The 13,421-nt window shown below is 38.5% G+C and overlaps 1 protein-coding gene across 1 annotated transcript in view; it reads right to left on the bottom strand.

The window, feature by feature from the left end:
* Positions 1-13,421, bottom strand: part of LOC123705356 (eukaryotic translation initiation factor 4 gamma 1-like) — a 37,700-nt gene that overhangs the window by 2,315 nt on the left and 21,964 nt on the right. The window contains exons 12-27 of the mRNA XM_045654099.1: positions 12,487-12,617; positions 12,021-12,177; positions 11,387-11,547; positions 10,932-11,135; positions 10,435-10,575; positions 9,936-10,020; positions 7,516-7,868; positions 6,893-7,081; positions 5,671-5,827; positions 5,274-5,354; positions 4,677-4,947; positions 4,030-4,216; positions 3,406-3,582; positions 2,841-2,996; positions 635-854; positions 112-213 (exon numbers count right to left, since the gene is read on the bottom strand). Of these exons, the coding sequence (XP_045510055.1) occupies positions 112-213; positions 635-854; positions 2,841-2,996; positions 3,406-3,582; positions 4,030-4,216; positions 4,677-4,947; positions 5,274-5,354; positions 5,671-5,827; positions 6,893-7,081; positions 7,516-7,868; positions 9,936-10,020; positions 10,435-10,575; positions 10,932-11,135; positions 11,387-11,547; positions 12,021-12,177; positions 12,487-12,617 (2,772 nt within the window). The remainder of the gene's footprint in view (positions 1-111; positions 214-634; positions 855-2,840; positions 2,997-3,405; positions 3,583-4,029; positions 4,217-4,676; positions 4,948-5,273; positions 5,355-5,670; positions 5,828-6,892; positions 7,082-7,515; positions 7,869-9,935; positions 10,021-10,434; positions 10,576-10,931; positions 11,136-11,386; positions 11,548-12,020; positions 12,178-12,486; positions 12,618-13,421) is intronic.

Genomic DNA, 13,421 nt, shown 5'->3' with positions numbered 1-13,421 from the left:
TGTGCATACTAGTTCACAATTTAATAAAACAATCGAGGCTTTGAATAAAAAATCAGTAAATGTATATTAAAATATTTGGAAGAAATTAAGAGAATATCGCATAAAACATACCTTTCCCTTCTGGTTCATTTTCCGAGAGCTCCCACGCTATGAATCCCTCCACCGAAATTATGTACTGCTCGTGTAAATATTGGAATATATCTAATGTTAACCCTGAAACAAAAATATACTAAATGAAACATCTGAAAATAAATCGTACACAATAAATAAAATACACCATTACATAGTAATTCTGTCACTCTTGTTATATATTAAATGATGGTTGATCAGATGATTTTAATCAATTTTAGTGACTAGAGTTGGACACAAGACTTGGTGTAAGTACAACATAACTCTTCGACATGTCGGTTTCCTTACGGTGTTTTCCTTTACCCATTCGATCAGTGCAGAGCGGTGATGTATTAACATGCTTAGATAAACTGAAAAATCGATTTATTTCACATTCACCAGCTCGTGTATAATGTATGTGCGTGTCCGTATGTGCGTTTTTGTGCGTGTGTGCACGTGTATGTGTGTGTGCGTACGTGAGTCAAAGTGCGCGTGTATGCGTGCGTGTGTGCGTGCGTGCATGTACCTTGCGGGTGCTCGAGGCGGTGCACGAGGCGCTGCACGGCGAGCAGGCAGGCCACCTCGCGCGGCAGCTGGCCGGCCGCGTACTCGCCGACGAGCGGCGCGTACTTGCCGAGCCGCTCGCCGGCCAGCGGGCCCGCGCGCCCGCCCAGCGCGTGCGTCACCGCGGCCGTCGTCAGCGCGCGCAGGAACCACTCCGACCCGCTCGACGCGCCGATGTTGTCCTGCACAACATTGTACACCTTATATACGTGTCACATAATTATATCATTACACTGTTATAAAAGCTGTGTACCAAGGTCACGTACGTACTACGTAAGAATACTTCTGGAACATCTATTTGTTATAATGCCCTTAGCAAAATACATAACTATATGCATAGCACTGTTCTACATGAATTATCTCTGAAAACATCATGACATTTGATTCTAATTGATAATTTTTTAAATGTCTGAACCGATAACAATATACCTGTGACTGAAACCGACGACCTTTGCCATACAACCATAAAATTTCGAATGCAACAAAGTCTCACATAACTTTAAACACAAAGGAAATCGTTTCCCATTATTCCCACTCAACGTGACCTACATTGTGCTGCAAACGTGAGCATAATTACATACTTGTACATAAAGTCATCTCGAGGAAATATATCTCAAAGCGGTTATAACTTAAAAAGTCATAAAGTTACGTCGCAATAAAACAGCGATTATAATTTCTACAAACGAAGAATAAATCCAACTTTCCATTCATATCAATAAAAATATAAAACACACTTCAACCCCTTTATCCTATTCATTGTTTGTTCATTCTAAAATAAACTAACATTTTAATCCTTGAAATTGAAAACTAATATGAATGTAACAAAACAAAAAGTTAATTAAATATAGATCCCTCGTAAACACTCGCGTAGACTAATTGCCGAGATCAAAACGAATATTGGTAAACAATCGAGCAAAACATACATTATTTGTGTACAATCTCGTTACGCGTACGATAAATGTTATTTCAATTAGCGAGGATTCGTTCAAAAAGGAATAAAATATACAAATATAATGCGCATAGTAAACAAACGATAGTACGACGGTCTGAATGGAGCGGTAAGGCAAAATCAATAGTCCTGGGAGCGAGTTATAGGTAGCTAGGTGGCCAGACGCTCGTATTGATTCCATACATTCTAGGTCATACGATGAACCGGCAAATTGGACCACGCTCTGCTTGTAGGGATGAATGTACATATCATGTGTGCGATTGACATGTAGAGATATTAATCTAGGTTCGCTCGGACGGAAGCGATTGGAATTGAAATGGAAATTGAAATCTGACATGTTCCAGTTTCTAGATTAAATTCTATTTCTAGATATTCCTTTGTTAGATGTCGGACATGAGAATAGATGATACGTTATAAATTTGAAATCCGTATAAATATAAAAATGGAAAATATATTCGGCTGACGAAAATATGCTATTTTGTAGGTCTAGGTTGTTATCTTTAATTTTATTTTATATCTTTAATTTATAAAAGCTACCTACATAATATTATGGGTAATGATAAAGCGTTTTTGAAGTGAAGCTTCTTTAGGCGCGTTGAGAGTAAATTTTCAAGGCGTGACGCGTCTTGGCAATACCGTCACGTCATGGAGTAAGGCGACGATTTTGGTTTCACTTCTGACACGTTTACGTTGCTGTTTTTTATATTGGATTACGTGTCTTTTAAAACAAGATTCGTAAATATTCCCAATAGTATATTTTTCAACAAACTACCTGTTTTGCTTATTATATCAATAATGGCACTTTTCTGGTGGGGTTTTGTCAAAAATCTACACACAGACAAAGTACATTTACAAAAATATCTAGACGTGTGTGTATATGCATATAAAGTACATTTATGTTTGTCTGCTGTATACAGTTATATTTTACAATGTTTGTGTACACTGCTCTCTATTATTATGTATGTGCGGTATGCTACTTACACATATGTCTGTGTGTGTACACTGTCTCTCTGTCCGTCCGTCTGTCTGTCAGTCCACTGTGTACACTTCTATCCAAGTGTCAGTCTGTGTGTCTGTCAGTGTGTGTTCATGTGTGTCCGTCTGTCCATCAGTCTGTGTGTCAGGCTGTCCATCAGTCCGTGTCTGTGCATGTTTGTCCGTCTGTCCATCAGTCCGTATGTGTGTCAGTCTGTCTGTCCATCTATCCGTGTGCACGTACCTGCACCCATCCGCGCAGACAGTCGCAGCTCTCGTCCGCGTTCATCAGCTGCAGCAGCTTGTCCTGCGTCTCGGCGGGCGTCACGATCCTCTCGCCGCCGCACGGCTCGCCGCCCTCCACGTACTGCAGCCGGTTGTCCTCAATCCACTTCGACACCTATATGACAAATAACACGCGATAAATATGGGGAAAACTAATATTTCATAATCTTGTTCACATAGGATAAATCTCACAAATAATATAAAGAGTATGAAAGTGAGTTTGTCTCTCTTCCACGTTACAACAGAGCGATTTTATAATTTTATATTTTTATCTGGAGATAGATAACTAGACAGCAAGCTTCATATTACCACAATGTTACATCTCATTCCCATGGCAATTTTCTTTGAAACAAAGTATTAAGTAATAATAACAGTTAAGAGAGCGAGCAGCCTGTAACATTATTTCAAAGTAAATATATGTTTCGCTTTCCGATTAGTATCGCAAACATATACACTAAAATTTCCACCCAATTATATAATATTATTAATCTAAATAAGCAAGGGCTTAGCTTAATGGATCTTACCTGATCCTCATTCATCCATTGCTTGAACTGCAAGCCCGACTCCTGCCACTTGGTCTTAGTGAAGGTGGGGCCCATCGATTCCTTGAGCTCTTTGAAGATGGCCCGCAGAAGAAGGTGGCCATGCTTCGACGAGATGATCGTCTCGCACGCTCGATGCACTTGCTCGAAGGTAATGTGCTATGGGGATGAATGGTAAATTTTAACTTATTTCAATACTGGTGTAACAATTTTACTTATAAATCTTCTTTCGTTCCGTATCAACTTAAGCTTTATTTTCATTAAATACGACCATTGTTTACTACCAAAAGCATTTAACATCATCAAATTTTAATTATTAACAAAACAAAACATTAAAGTAAATACTTTTGATTGTTAAACATAATCTTCCTCTACATTTCATCATCACGTCACCAATACCGCCCACAATTTTTCCGTCATCTCTTCCTTCCCGATGTTAATCAATCCTTTCCAAGAATCACAACTATAGATTGATCTTCCTAAGTATCTTATAAGAGGACCTTATCAATATCGAAGGATTGCAGATTAGGGATCTGCTCAAAAACGAAAGATTAATACTAATTCTAGAAACCTCTCTTCTAATATTAATATCGATGATCCCCTCACCTTCTTCTCAATGAGCGGCGCGAGGAACTTGGCGAGGTAGTCGTACAGCATCGGCACGTCGATGTACAGGTCGGGCGCCGCGTCGAATATGTCCGCCAGCCCGGCCAGCAGCAGCTCCGCGGAGATCGTGCCCGTGCTCACCACGTGCACTATCGACTTCGACAGCTGCGTGATCTCCTTCGCGTTCCTGGTTCAGTTGTGTTATAGTGAGCGAGGTGTGCATGTTGCTAACAAACTATTGTGTTATTGACTTTCAGTGATTGTAGAAATATTCATTGAAATACCTAATTATCTTGTCTTGTATGTTATTCATACAAGAACTATATTTATACAATACTCAGGACGTCATTGTGTATTATTAGTTTTTACAATATTATTACCCTTTATATAAACAAAAAATTTCAAAACCCTATTTTATATTTGAACTATCAATCAAATATAACATATAAATCAATTTAATAACTCAGGAGTCAGGCTCCGGAATCACAGACACAATGACGTGTCGTGGACCGCTCGGGCCGCTTGGGGCTCAATGGGTTAAACTAGTAGACTACACAAAACTGTACATGTACATATTGCATTTAAATATCTTTATAGTTACTTTACAAAATGTACAACAAGCCAATAGTCCAATATACAACACTCACTTCTCGAGCGCCACCTCGATCATCTCAGTGATGATGGCGGCGTGGTGCTGCGGCGGCAGCAGCTTGATCTCCTCGACCATCTCGTCGTCGTCGGGGTTCATGAGGCACAGGTCGACCATCTGCTTGACGCGCTTGCGCACGCCGTCCGGCAGCGGCTCCTGCGCGACCGGCGCCGGCGCGGGCGCTGGCTCCGGCGGCGGCGCGGCGGCCGGCGCGCGCGAGCCCGACCTCGAGCGCCCGCCGCCCGACGACCCGGACCGCCCGCCCGCGTCTGCGCACACAACACGCTCAGTACACAACGCACGACACACACACACAATACTCAATAATATCGGTCGGCAGAAATGCGTCAACATAACATCGCATGCAGAGCCGGGAACCAAAAACGAAAAGAGATAGGGAAGAGGAAGCGAATCAAACAGTCATAAAATAGCTATAAATACAAACTTGTTAATAGATAAAATCACTCACTCTCCTGGCCGGCTGAGCGACAGAAATGGTTTGTTTAATAAGTGAACAATTATGCATTTATTTCGTGCTTGATGCCCAATGATGAAATTAATCTTAGTGCGTTGCAAAACGAAAACTAATACTTACTGAAGTCACCGCGCGAATTGAACGTGGCCATCTCGATCGATTTCGAGTGTTGATATCCAGCCGGCGACAAATCTTTGTTTGCTGCAAACACATTGATATATTGAAACTAGCTCCCGACCACATACATAGTTGAGCGTGTATATCTTTAAAAGATCTATGAAATCCGAGATATTTATCTCAGCTCACTACTGTTTGCTTAAGTCAATGAGTTTGCAGATATAAATTAAAACAAAAACATTCGGTACTCGTCAGTCTTTCAATGCATAGTAAAATTAACAAAACATTGCTGAAAAATAGTGTTATATTGATTTCAAATAAGTAAAAAAAATAAAACCATGCAGTGATCATAATTGACGAATAAATGAAAACCACTCCACGAAAGGGGGCAAGCGCTCACCTCTGATGGAGGTGGGATCGGCCTGCATGACCTCCAGAATGCTGTACTTGTTCTTGTTCAGACTGATGCTCGAGTTGCTGGCCAACGACGTGTTCTTCGCGCCGGAGCCCTGGTTCCACGCGGTGGTCGGTGGCCCCAGCCTCGTGGTGTTCAGGTTCTGCCATGGAAAAACATTATTAACATCCATTGTATCCTATGGAATAGTGTGACAATTTCGTTTAATTCGAAAACTCAAATGAATGATTATGGGCGGCGTGTCCCTCTAATAGGATAATGTTTCCTAATTTCCGTTATACTGCTTCAAAGTGCTGGAATAATTTACCTCCCCCTTTACGAAATCTTTCTTCAGTGCCATGTTTTAAAAAACGTCTGAGGTTTTTGTTGCTCCAGCATCAGAAGCAATTACCGATAGGAGTTCGGCCCGTCGCCACATATTTGAGCCATTGATCATTTTAAGGTATTTTATTGTGCATTTATATAATATCTAACACTCTCCCACTGTTCGCAAAATAAAATTAAGGTGCACATTATATTTTTACTTTACCTATGCTACATAAACACACTTTCATAATTATATGTATCATTTAATACTGAATCATTGCATCTGTACAGTCACGTGGTCTCCTCTGAAAATCAGTGCAGCAACACATTTTAAATAATGGTTGCTGCTTTGCTGACGGGGAGTCCTTTTTGCCTCCATTACTATCTTTTTTTTTTCTGTTTTGTGTATTAATTACTAAGAGTTACATGGTGGCAAATAAAACGATTTCTATTTCTATTTCTAATTTGTCACAGGATCCATTATAGAATAAGTGAAGTTGCACCATTGAAACATTGGTGTCCAGTGGTAGATAACAGATAAAAAAAAAGTGAATGTGTATATTATGTTTATACACAACTCCTTCTAATTACATTCAGTTGTCCTAAATAAATTCATATTTAATAATAGTTGATGCATTTCAGGATCATAGTCATTTTTAACTGTTTACAAATATTTAAAAATAAATTAGTAACAGTCTATTTGAGTCATTCTTCAAAGGAGCTGGTAGATCGTCTGATTGTAATCGCTACCATATCATTAACATTTTCAGACCTTACGATTCTACAAATAAATTAATATTTCCACATGAGCAATAAAGGAATGAACATGGAAGGGAATTTTTATGTCAACGTTTAACTGTAGTCAAACGAGGAGACGAGTCACCTGGTGTGTGTGGCATACCTTCTGCGAGGTTATCTTGAGCTTGTTGGTGTCGACGGTGAAGTTGGCGCGCGGCGTGGGCTTCCACGGCGTCTCGTTGAAGTTGTTCCCGCCCTGTCCGCGCCGGCCCTCGCCGCGCTTGCGGCCGCTGCCCTCCTCGCGCCGGAACCCGCCGCCGCCGCCGCCGCCCATCGGCGACGAGTTCATCAGCTGCACGAAACAAACTCCTTTATATACCACTAGACTAGATTACCGACCACGTTTTTAAAGAAAAACCCGCATTGTTCCTGTAGCAGTGTCTTATTCTGGGTATTCAGCTACCTGCATACCAAATTTTAGTAGTTTTTACATGAAAGTAAAAAAAAAGTTTCTCCATCCTCACACATATTAGTAGGACTAAATTACTTTAATATCCTATAAGTTATTGCCGTGCCGCCGGCCGTGTGTGGATGCACCATTAGAAAACTTAACAAATATCATATAATGTAACCCTCCACAAGAACCACTCTGTCTATTAGAAAAACCTCATCAAAGTCCGTTAGTAGTTTTAAAGATTTAAAAGCTGGCAAACCCAACTACAGTAAAGTACACATATTACAAATGTATCAAATTAACGTAATGTAAAGTTTATTTCAAACACAAACCTCAATATGGCGTTGCTGCTGCTCAGCCTCCTTCTGGATCTGGTCCATCATCTTGGGCTGTGAGTCGATCACGTTCTTGGCGACCCACTTCCTCCTGCGCAGCTCGATCACGTCCTGTATCATGAAGCGCACTCGGCTGCTGATCTTGTTCGCCTTCCTGTCCGCGATGATGTCCTGCATCATCTTGAAGATCTGCTCCAGCTGCTCCTTCACTTCGCTCTCCACCTGCTGCCCGATGGTGGTCAGCAGCTTGCAGAGGCACTCCAGCTTCTCCTCCTCGAGATTCTCGATCAGGTGGTTCATACAGAACACCATGATCTTCGCGGTCAACATCTTCAGCTTGTACAGCTCGCCTGCAACAAACAACGATTGTTGTAGGTATGTTGTTTATGGGTTATCGTTTTCGTCATTTCGCCAACACATTAAATGGCAATTATATAGTTACAAATCGCGAGCGCAACAATTAATGGCGTAAAATGAAGATGTGTAATGAAATAAATTGTGTTAACGATATCGAAAGTAATTACTCCAATTTCGTTAAAGTTGAAAACCGATGCATTTTACATGCGTCTGTTTTTAACCAATGTTCACAATTCGGTTATTTCGCATATGCTTATGGACGGCGTTCGTAGAATCCTGAAATCGGTTTACTCCGGCCCAGATGGCCGCTCGCACGCAAAAAACGTGAGGTCGTCAAGTTCAAGGTCATCGCGATACTTGTTTATTTCGCTCCGCCGGGACCGATTCGACAATACATTTATCAATAAAAGAAACAAAAATACATTCAAAAGACGCACGTTAACATAACAATAAACCATTCGTTCGCAAGAAAATTCGCATTACAATATTTATATATTTAAAATTATGTACGTGTCAAATATCGTGACGAGTGCAACTCAATTCTTTGATGCAAATTTTCTATTCATACAGTGCAACTTAAAAGAAATCGTAAGCATATAAGAAACTATACATAGCAATAATCTCGTTGCCCCATGTGATAATAAACCGAGGAGATTAATATAGCGTTATGTAAGCTATGACGTCATTATCAGGAGTGCTAATAAATTATGAGCTGTCACCGTCTCACCTTCATGGCTCGTGTTTTACTACGCATTTTTACAATTTTTAACTCGGAAGACAAAGAGGATAGAATTTACGTTCATATTTAAATAACCAAATTCTAATCAATGTATTATATTAATACAATATTGGATATCTATAATCTCTTTATCTTTATCGTTGATAAGGTAAAAAGATTGATGTTTCTCAATGTCCATTTGAAATGTATGAAAGTAAAAATGTCGTTGTAACTTGATTCAAGGTTGTTGCAACGGCTTGCCACCACTCGCCCAAGCTTCAGTACAACCTACTTTCTATCAATAACTTTATTTTTCATAGAACTGATACTAGGCCAATTGACTTAATAACTTCAAGTATCTATCATTAAAAATGGTGTATAGTTTGATTTTAATTTATTGTAATTATGTTAAGTGGAAATAGATATGAAAACTTTTACGTGAATATTACTAAAACAAAAAATGACACATTCTAATGCAAATAAATAGCAAAAAAACAATTAGCTAGAAAAGGCAACAAATAAAAGTTCGCAAATGCAGCAAAACACAAAAAATAGCAAATACAATTGAGAGATATACATTTTCCGCAGAGCATGTTTTTGTTTTGCACATATTAAAATACCAATCATCCAATATAATTTCGCAGTATATTTGAATACATTTTTGGTCACCCATTGGCATAAGGCACAAAACTAAAGGTGCAAAGTGAGGAATTAAAACAGAATTGCAACTAAATGAGTAAGGAATTAACAAAGCGCAGTTCGAAAGTTTTGCTACTGGGCCAATTATTATCGCCACTTTCATCTGACTGAGACTTAATTTAGTACAAGTTTAGATATTTTTTCCATTGACGACTCCACATGAATTAATTCATTTATTAGTTAGATTATTAATTTCATTTAAATTGAGATTCTTAGGGCCGATTTTTCAATCCCTGGTTAAAACTAACCCGTTCAATAAAGTAGGACACAATATTATTAAAATGTCACTTGTAAACTGTCAATTGCATGCAATAAGAATACATTTTGAAATGGTAGTTTAATACATTATTCGACGAATAAGTTTTAACTGAGGATTGAAAAATCAGCCCTTAGTGAAGTTGTTAATATCTCTCCAAATTCAGTCAGTCTCATGATCACATCATTACTTTAAAACATGGGTTTATAAAATCGCTAGCAAGCAAGTCATTGTATAAAATAAATATAAAACACGAATCGGATTAGTTATTGATGTTCAAAGATGGAAAATATTATAACAAAATCAGATGAAAATTACACAGCCAATGTTCTAAAAATATAGGAAATGTGTATGATTCCACTTCAATATTAATAACAATATGCTTACCGATAAATCTAACGTTGCCGACGGAACGCATGCGCACGCGCCGGTTTATCTCCTCAAGCTGGGCGGATAGCTCCTTCTTCTTGGCCTGCATTATTCAAAACAATTAATTAATTGCACATGTCTCTCTAAAATATAACATTAATGCCATTCCAACATATAGTTAGAGCTTAAATAGCTTTCCGCCCGCGGCTTAGACTGTTTGTCTAAAACCTAACAAATTTTATACTAAAACTTTCTCTTGAATCACTCTATTAAAAAGACTGCATCAAACCCAACGTGTATCTAATACCTACACATCAGACCCTAATATCTACACATACAGACATTAGGGCAGACGTGGATAGCGACTTAGTTTTATACTATGTAGTAATCCTATCTTCATAAAGAATATTCTAGTTTTTTTTTCTTTTTGTAGATAGGGAAGTGGTTGACCACAATCTCGCCTGATGCAGGATGATGTGGTCTAAGATGGTATAGTTTAAATTAAATATGTACTTACGGAGTCAGTGCACTCGGCGATCTCCTTCTGCAGCTTCATCACGTTCTCGTCAGCCTTCGCAGTGATGAACTGGTTCTGACACCTACTGATGATCAGGGCGCGGAAGTTCACGCACTGGTCCGGTGAGTTCGCGGCCGGCACCTGAACAACATATTCACAATTATTGTTACGTGTTTTAGAAGAAATAAAAGGCAGACACTATTACTAATATATATTTTGAAGTGTTTAAAAACCTATTTTTGCACTTTTTTTCTTTTCTTTGAATTGATAGAAATTGCCCTATTTTTCTTTTAGTTTCAACACTTTCACATACACAATGTACTCATAGGTGATAAGGACACCATCAGTGCTGCGTCTTTTTTAACCTGTATATTTGTATGTAAGTCCTTTCAACTTGATTTTAACCCACTTTATTTAGCATAAGTATTCTTTTCGTATCTATTTGTAACATGCCTATTAAATATCTAATATTTTCCCCATATAGTTAGGTTACATACCTTGAGCGTGGACAGCTTGTTGCACATGGCCGCGTAGGCCTCCGAGAAGTTGGGCTCGTCGATCGCCTTCTCGAACACGAGATCGATGACGCCCTCGAGCCGCGTCTGCGTGTCGATCTCCAGCGACTTCACCTTATCCAGCAGCGTGTCGAACTTCTGCGGCGTCAGCTTGTTCAGGATACCGCGGAACTTCTTGTACAGTTCCTGTATAATACAAATAAGGGAATAGATAAGAAAAGAGCGTGTGAGACACGTGTCAGAAGTGTAACTTCTTTGGCAAGATTCAATGATACCGAAATCGTCGCCTTACTCCATGATGTGAAGCTATTGCTATGACGCGACCTTGAAATTTTACTCTCAACGCGCCTAATGTTTCACTTCATAAGTTCAAATCTGTTTACTATTATTTATTTGAAAGATTTCATACAAATAATTGGTATAGATATATAACAAACCTGTGTCTTCAGCTCGTCCTTGCTGAGGTTCTCCTTCTTGAGCCTGGCCGGCTTCCAGGCGTCCTTGGTCTCGTTGAGCTTCACCTCCTCGCGCAACGAGATGAATATGTTCCGCCCGCCGCTGGCGCTGGACGAAGAACTCAATTTCATGCTTCCTTTACCTGTATAAAGATGGTATTTTGTAGATGATAAGAAAATACGTAATATGTCAATATAACTAAATTTGCTTTTGGACTTATGTGGGTTTTGTGATGGAAAAACAAATCTAACAAAAGCAATTTACTACTTGATGATGATGATGATGATGAAATTATTAATGTTATTCAAAACTATCGCAAATTTTATTTTATCAGATTGCGTTTCGAAAATTGAATCAAACAATCATTAATACAGAATTACGAAATCACAGCAACAAACAACAATTGTCTGATCAATTTACTCCAGGGTCACGGATATTTCATACATTATGTATTAATCACTGTGTTTCCCTAACAGTATGGGAACTTCCAACTGTGGACAGCACACATTCAATGTAAAGTAATTACTAATAATAATTATAAAACACTGTTGAGACTCTGTTGTTCTCTACTCTATAATTTCCCAGCAAATTAGTGACATTTAACTCATTACTCACCAGTAGGAACAGCATTTCTACCGTCCTTCTTGGTATCACGCGGGAGCGTGCTACGCATGTTGGAGCTGGTGTTTTTGAGGAAGTTGGGGAACAGGGAGTCGTTCACAGGTCTCGAGATCTGGTTGAACGACATCACGGAGTCCTGAAGCTGCATAGTCTGTAAACCATCGCATCGTCAAAACATACCCGAGGCGCCCAAGTAAAAATCGATACACTCGAAATAAGCCTTTGTTGATAGAAATATCAAAATAGAAATATTATTGTATCTAGCGAAACATCGCCCACTCGCATCTGCGCCGTTGGAATTGCCGACCCGTAAAAGCAGAGAAATATTGTATTGAATTATACAACTAAAATGTGCAATGTTTTTCAATTTATTATATTGAAGAACCCTCATCAGGTCATACTTATATTGCAAAATAAACAAACAAGAGTGTAGTAGAATGTAAACAATGTTTATACATACCCTCAATATGTTGCAAGCTTCAAGCAGGGGCGCGTTGGGCTTATTTCGGCAGAGGGGATCATCTTTGATCTGCATCAGCAGTCTGATGTCGTAAGTCTTCTTGCCAGCGGGGTTCATTGGGGACCATTGATCTAAAATATGAACGCCATTTACGAGGTGTACCAAGGTGGAAAGTAATAACTTGCACAACAAAATGAAATGACAACAGCACTCTAGAATGCGTCATGGGTTTTTTGGTTAAAGGCATAACTAAACTATATCACTTTTGATTGCATTTGACATTGGTAGTAATTGTAACAATTAACAAAGAGAATATGTTAGCTACTGTGTATGTGAATTAAAAAATCTGCTAAGTTTAGTAAGGATATAATCTAGTATTATAGTAAATGTGTTAAATAAAATATTAATTTAAAGTGGTAATTAATAATATACTTGTATAGTAAATATTAAACTCCTAGCATATTATCATCAAAGAAAATAGAAGTTTATATTATACAATCTAATGTTTGAAGCCCTTATTGAAATTTGCATACATTATCATTTCTTTATGAATGCTAATGAAATCTAAAACTCATTAAGTACGATGTGAATAGTACTTTTAAAAAATAACAAAAAAATTTCCATAACAGACTAGTATTTAGAAGCACACAACAGTTTTATGAAATATTCCAACATACAGCTTCCCAATTACATAATACGAAATTGCATGTACTAATAAATATACCCAGTAGATAGATATTGGTGGTCTGGCAGACAGAAAAGCTTGAATGAGTGTGATACTTTCACTTATGACTAACACAATCTAATCCTACTTTTGCTGTGTCACAATTAACTGATATTGTAAATCATTAGTCAAATATAAGATTTCTTTGTAGGTCAGTGCAAGTATATTTTGTTGAATAAAATCACTCACTCACAAATCAATATATATAAAA

The sequence above is a fragment of the Colias croceus genome, chromosome Z (assembly GCF_905220415.1).
Source record: "Colias croceus chromosome Z, ilColCroc2.1".
Taxonomy (NCBI): Eukaryota; Metazoa; Arthropoda; class Insecta; order Lepidoptera; family Pieridae; genus Colias; species Colias croceus.
Note: the sequence above shows the minus strand (reverse complement) of the source record. Positions and strands in the feature narration are given on the sequence as shown.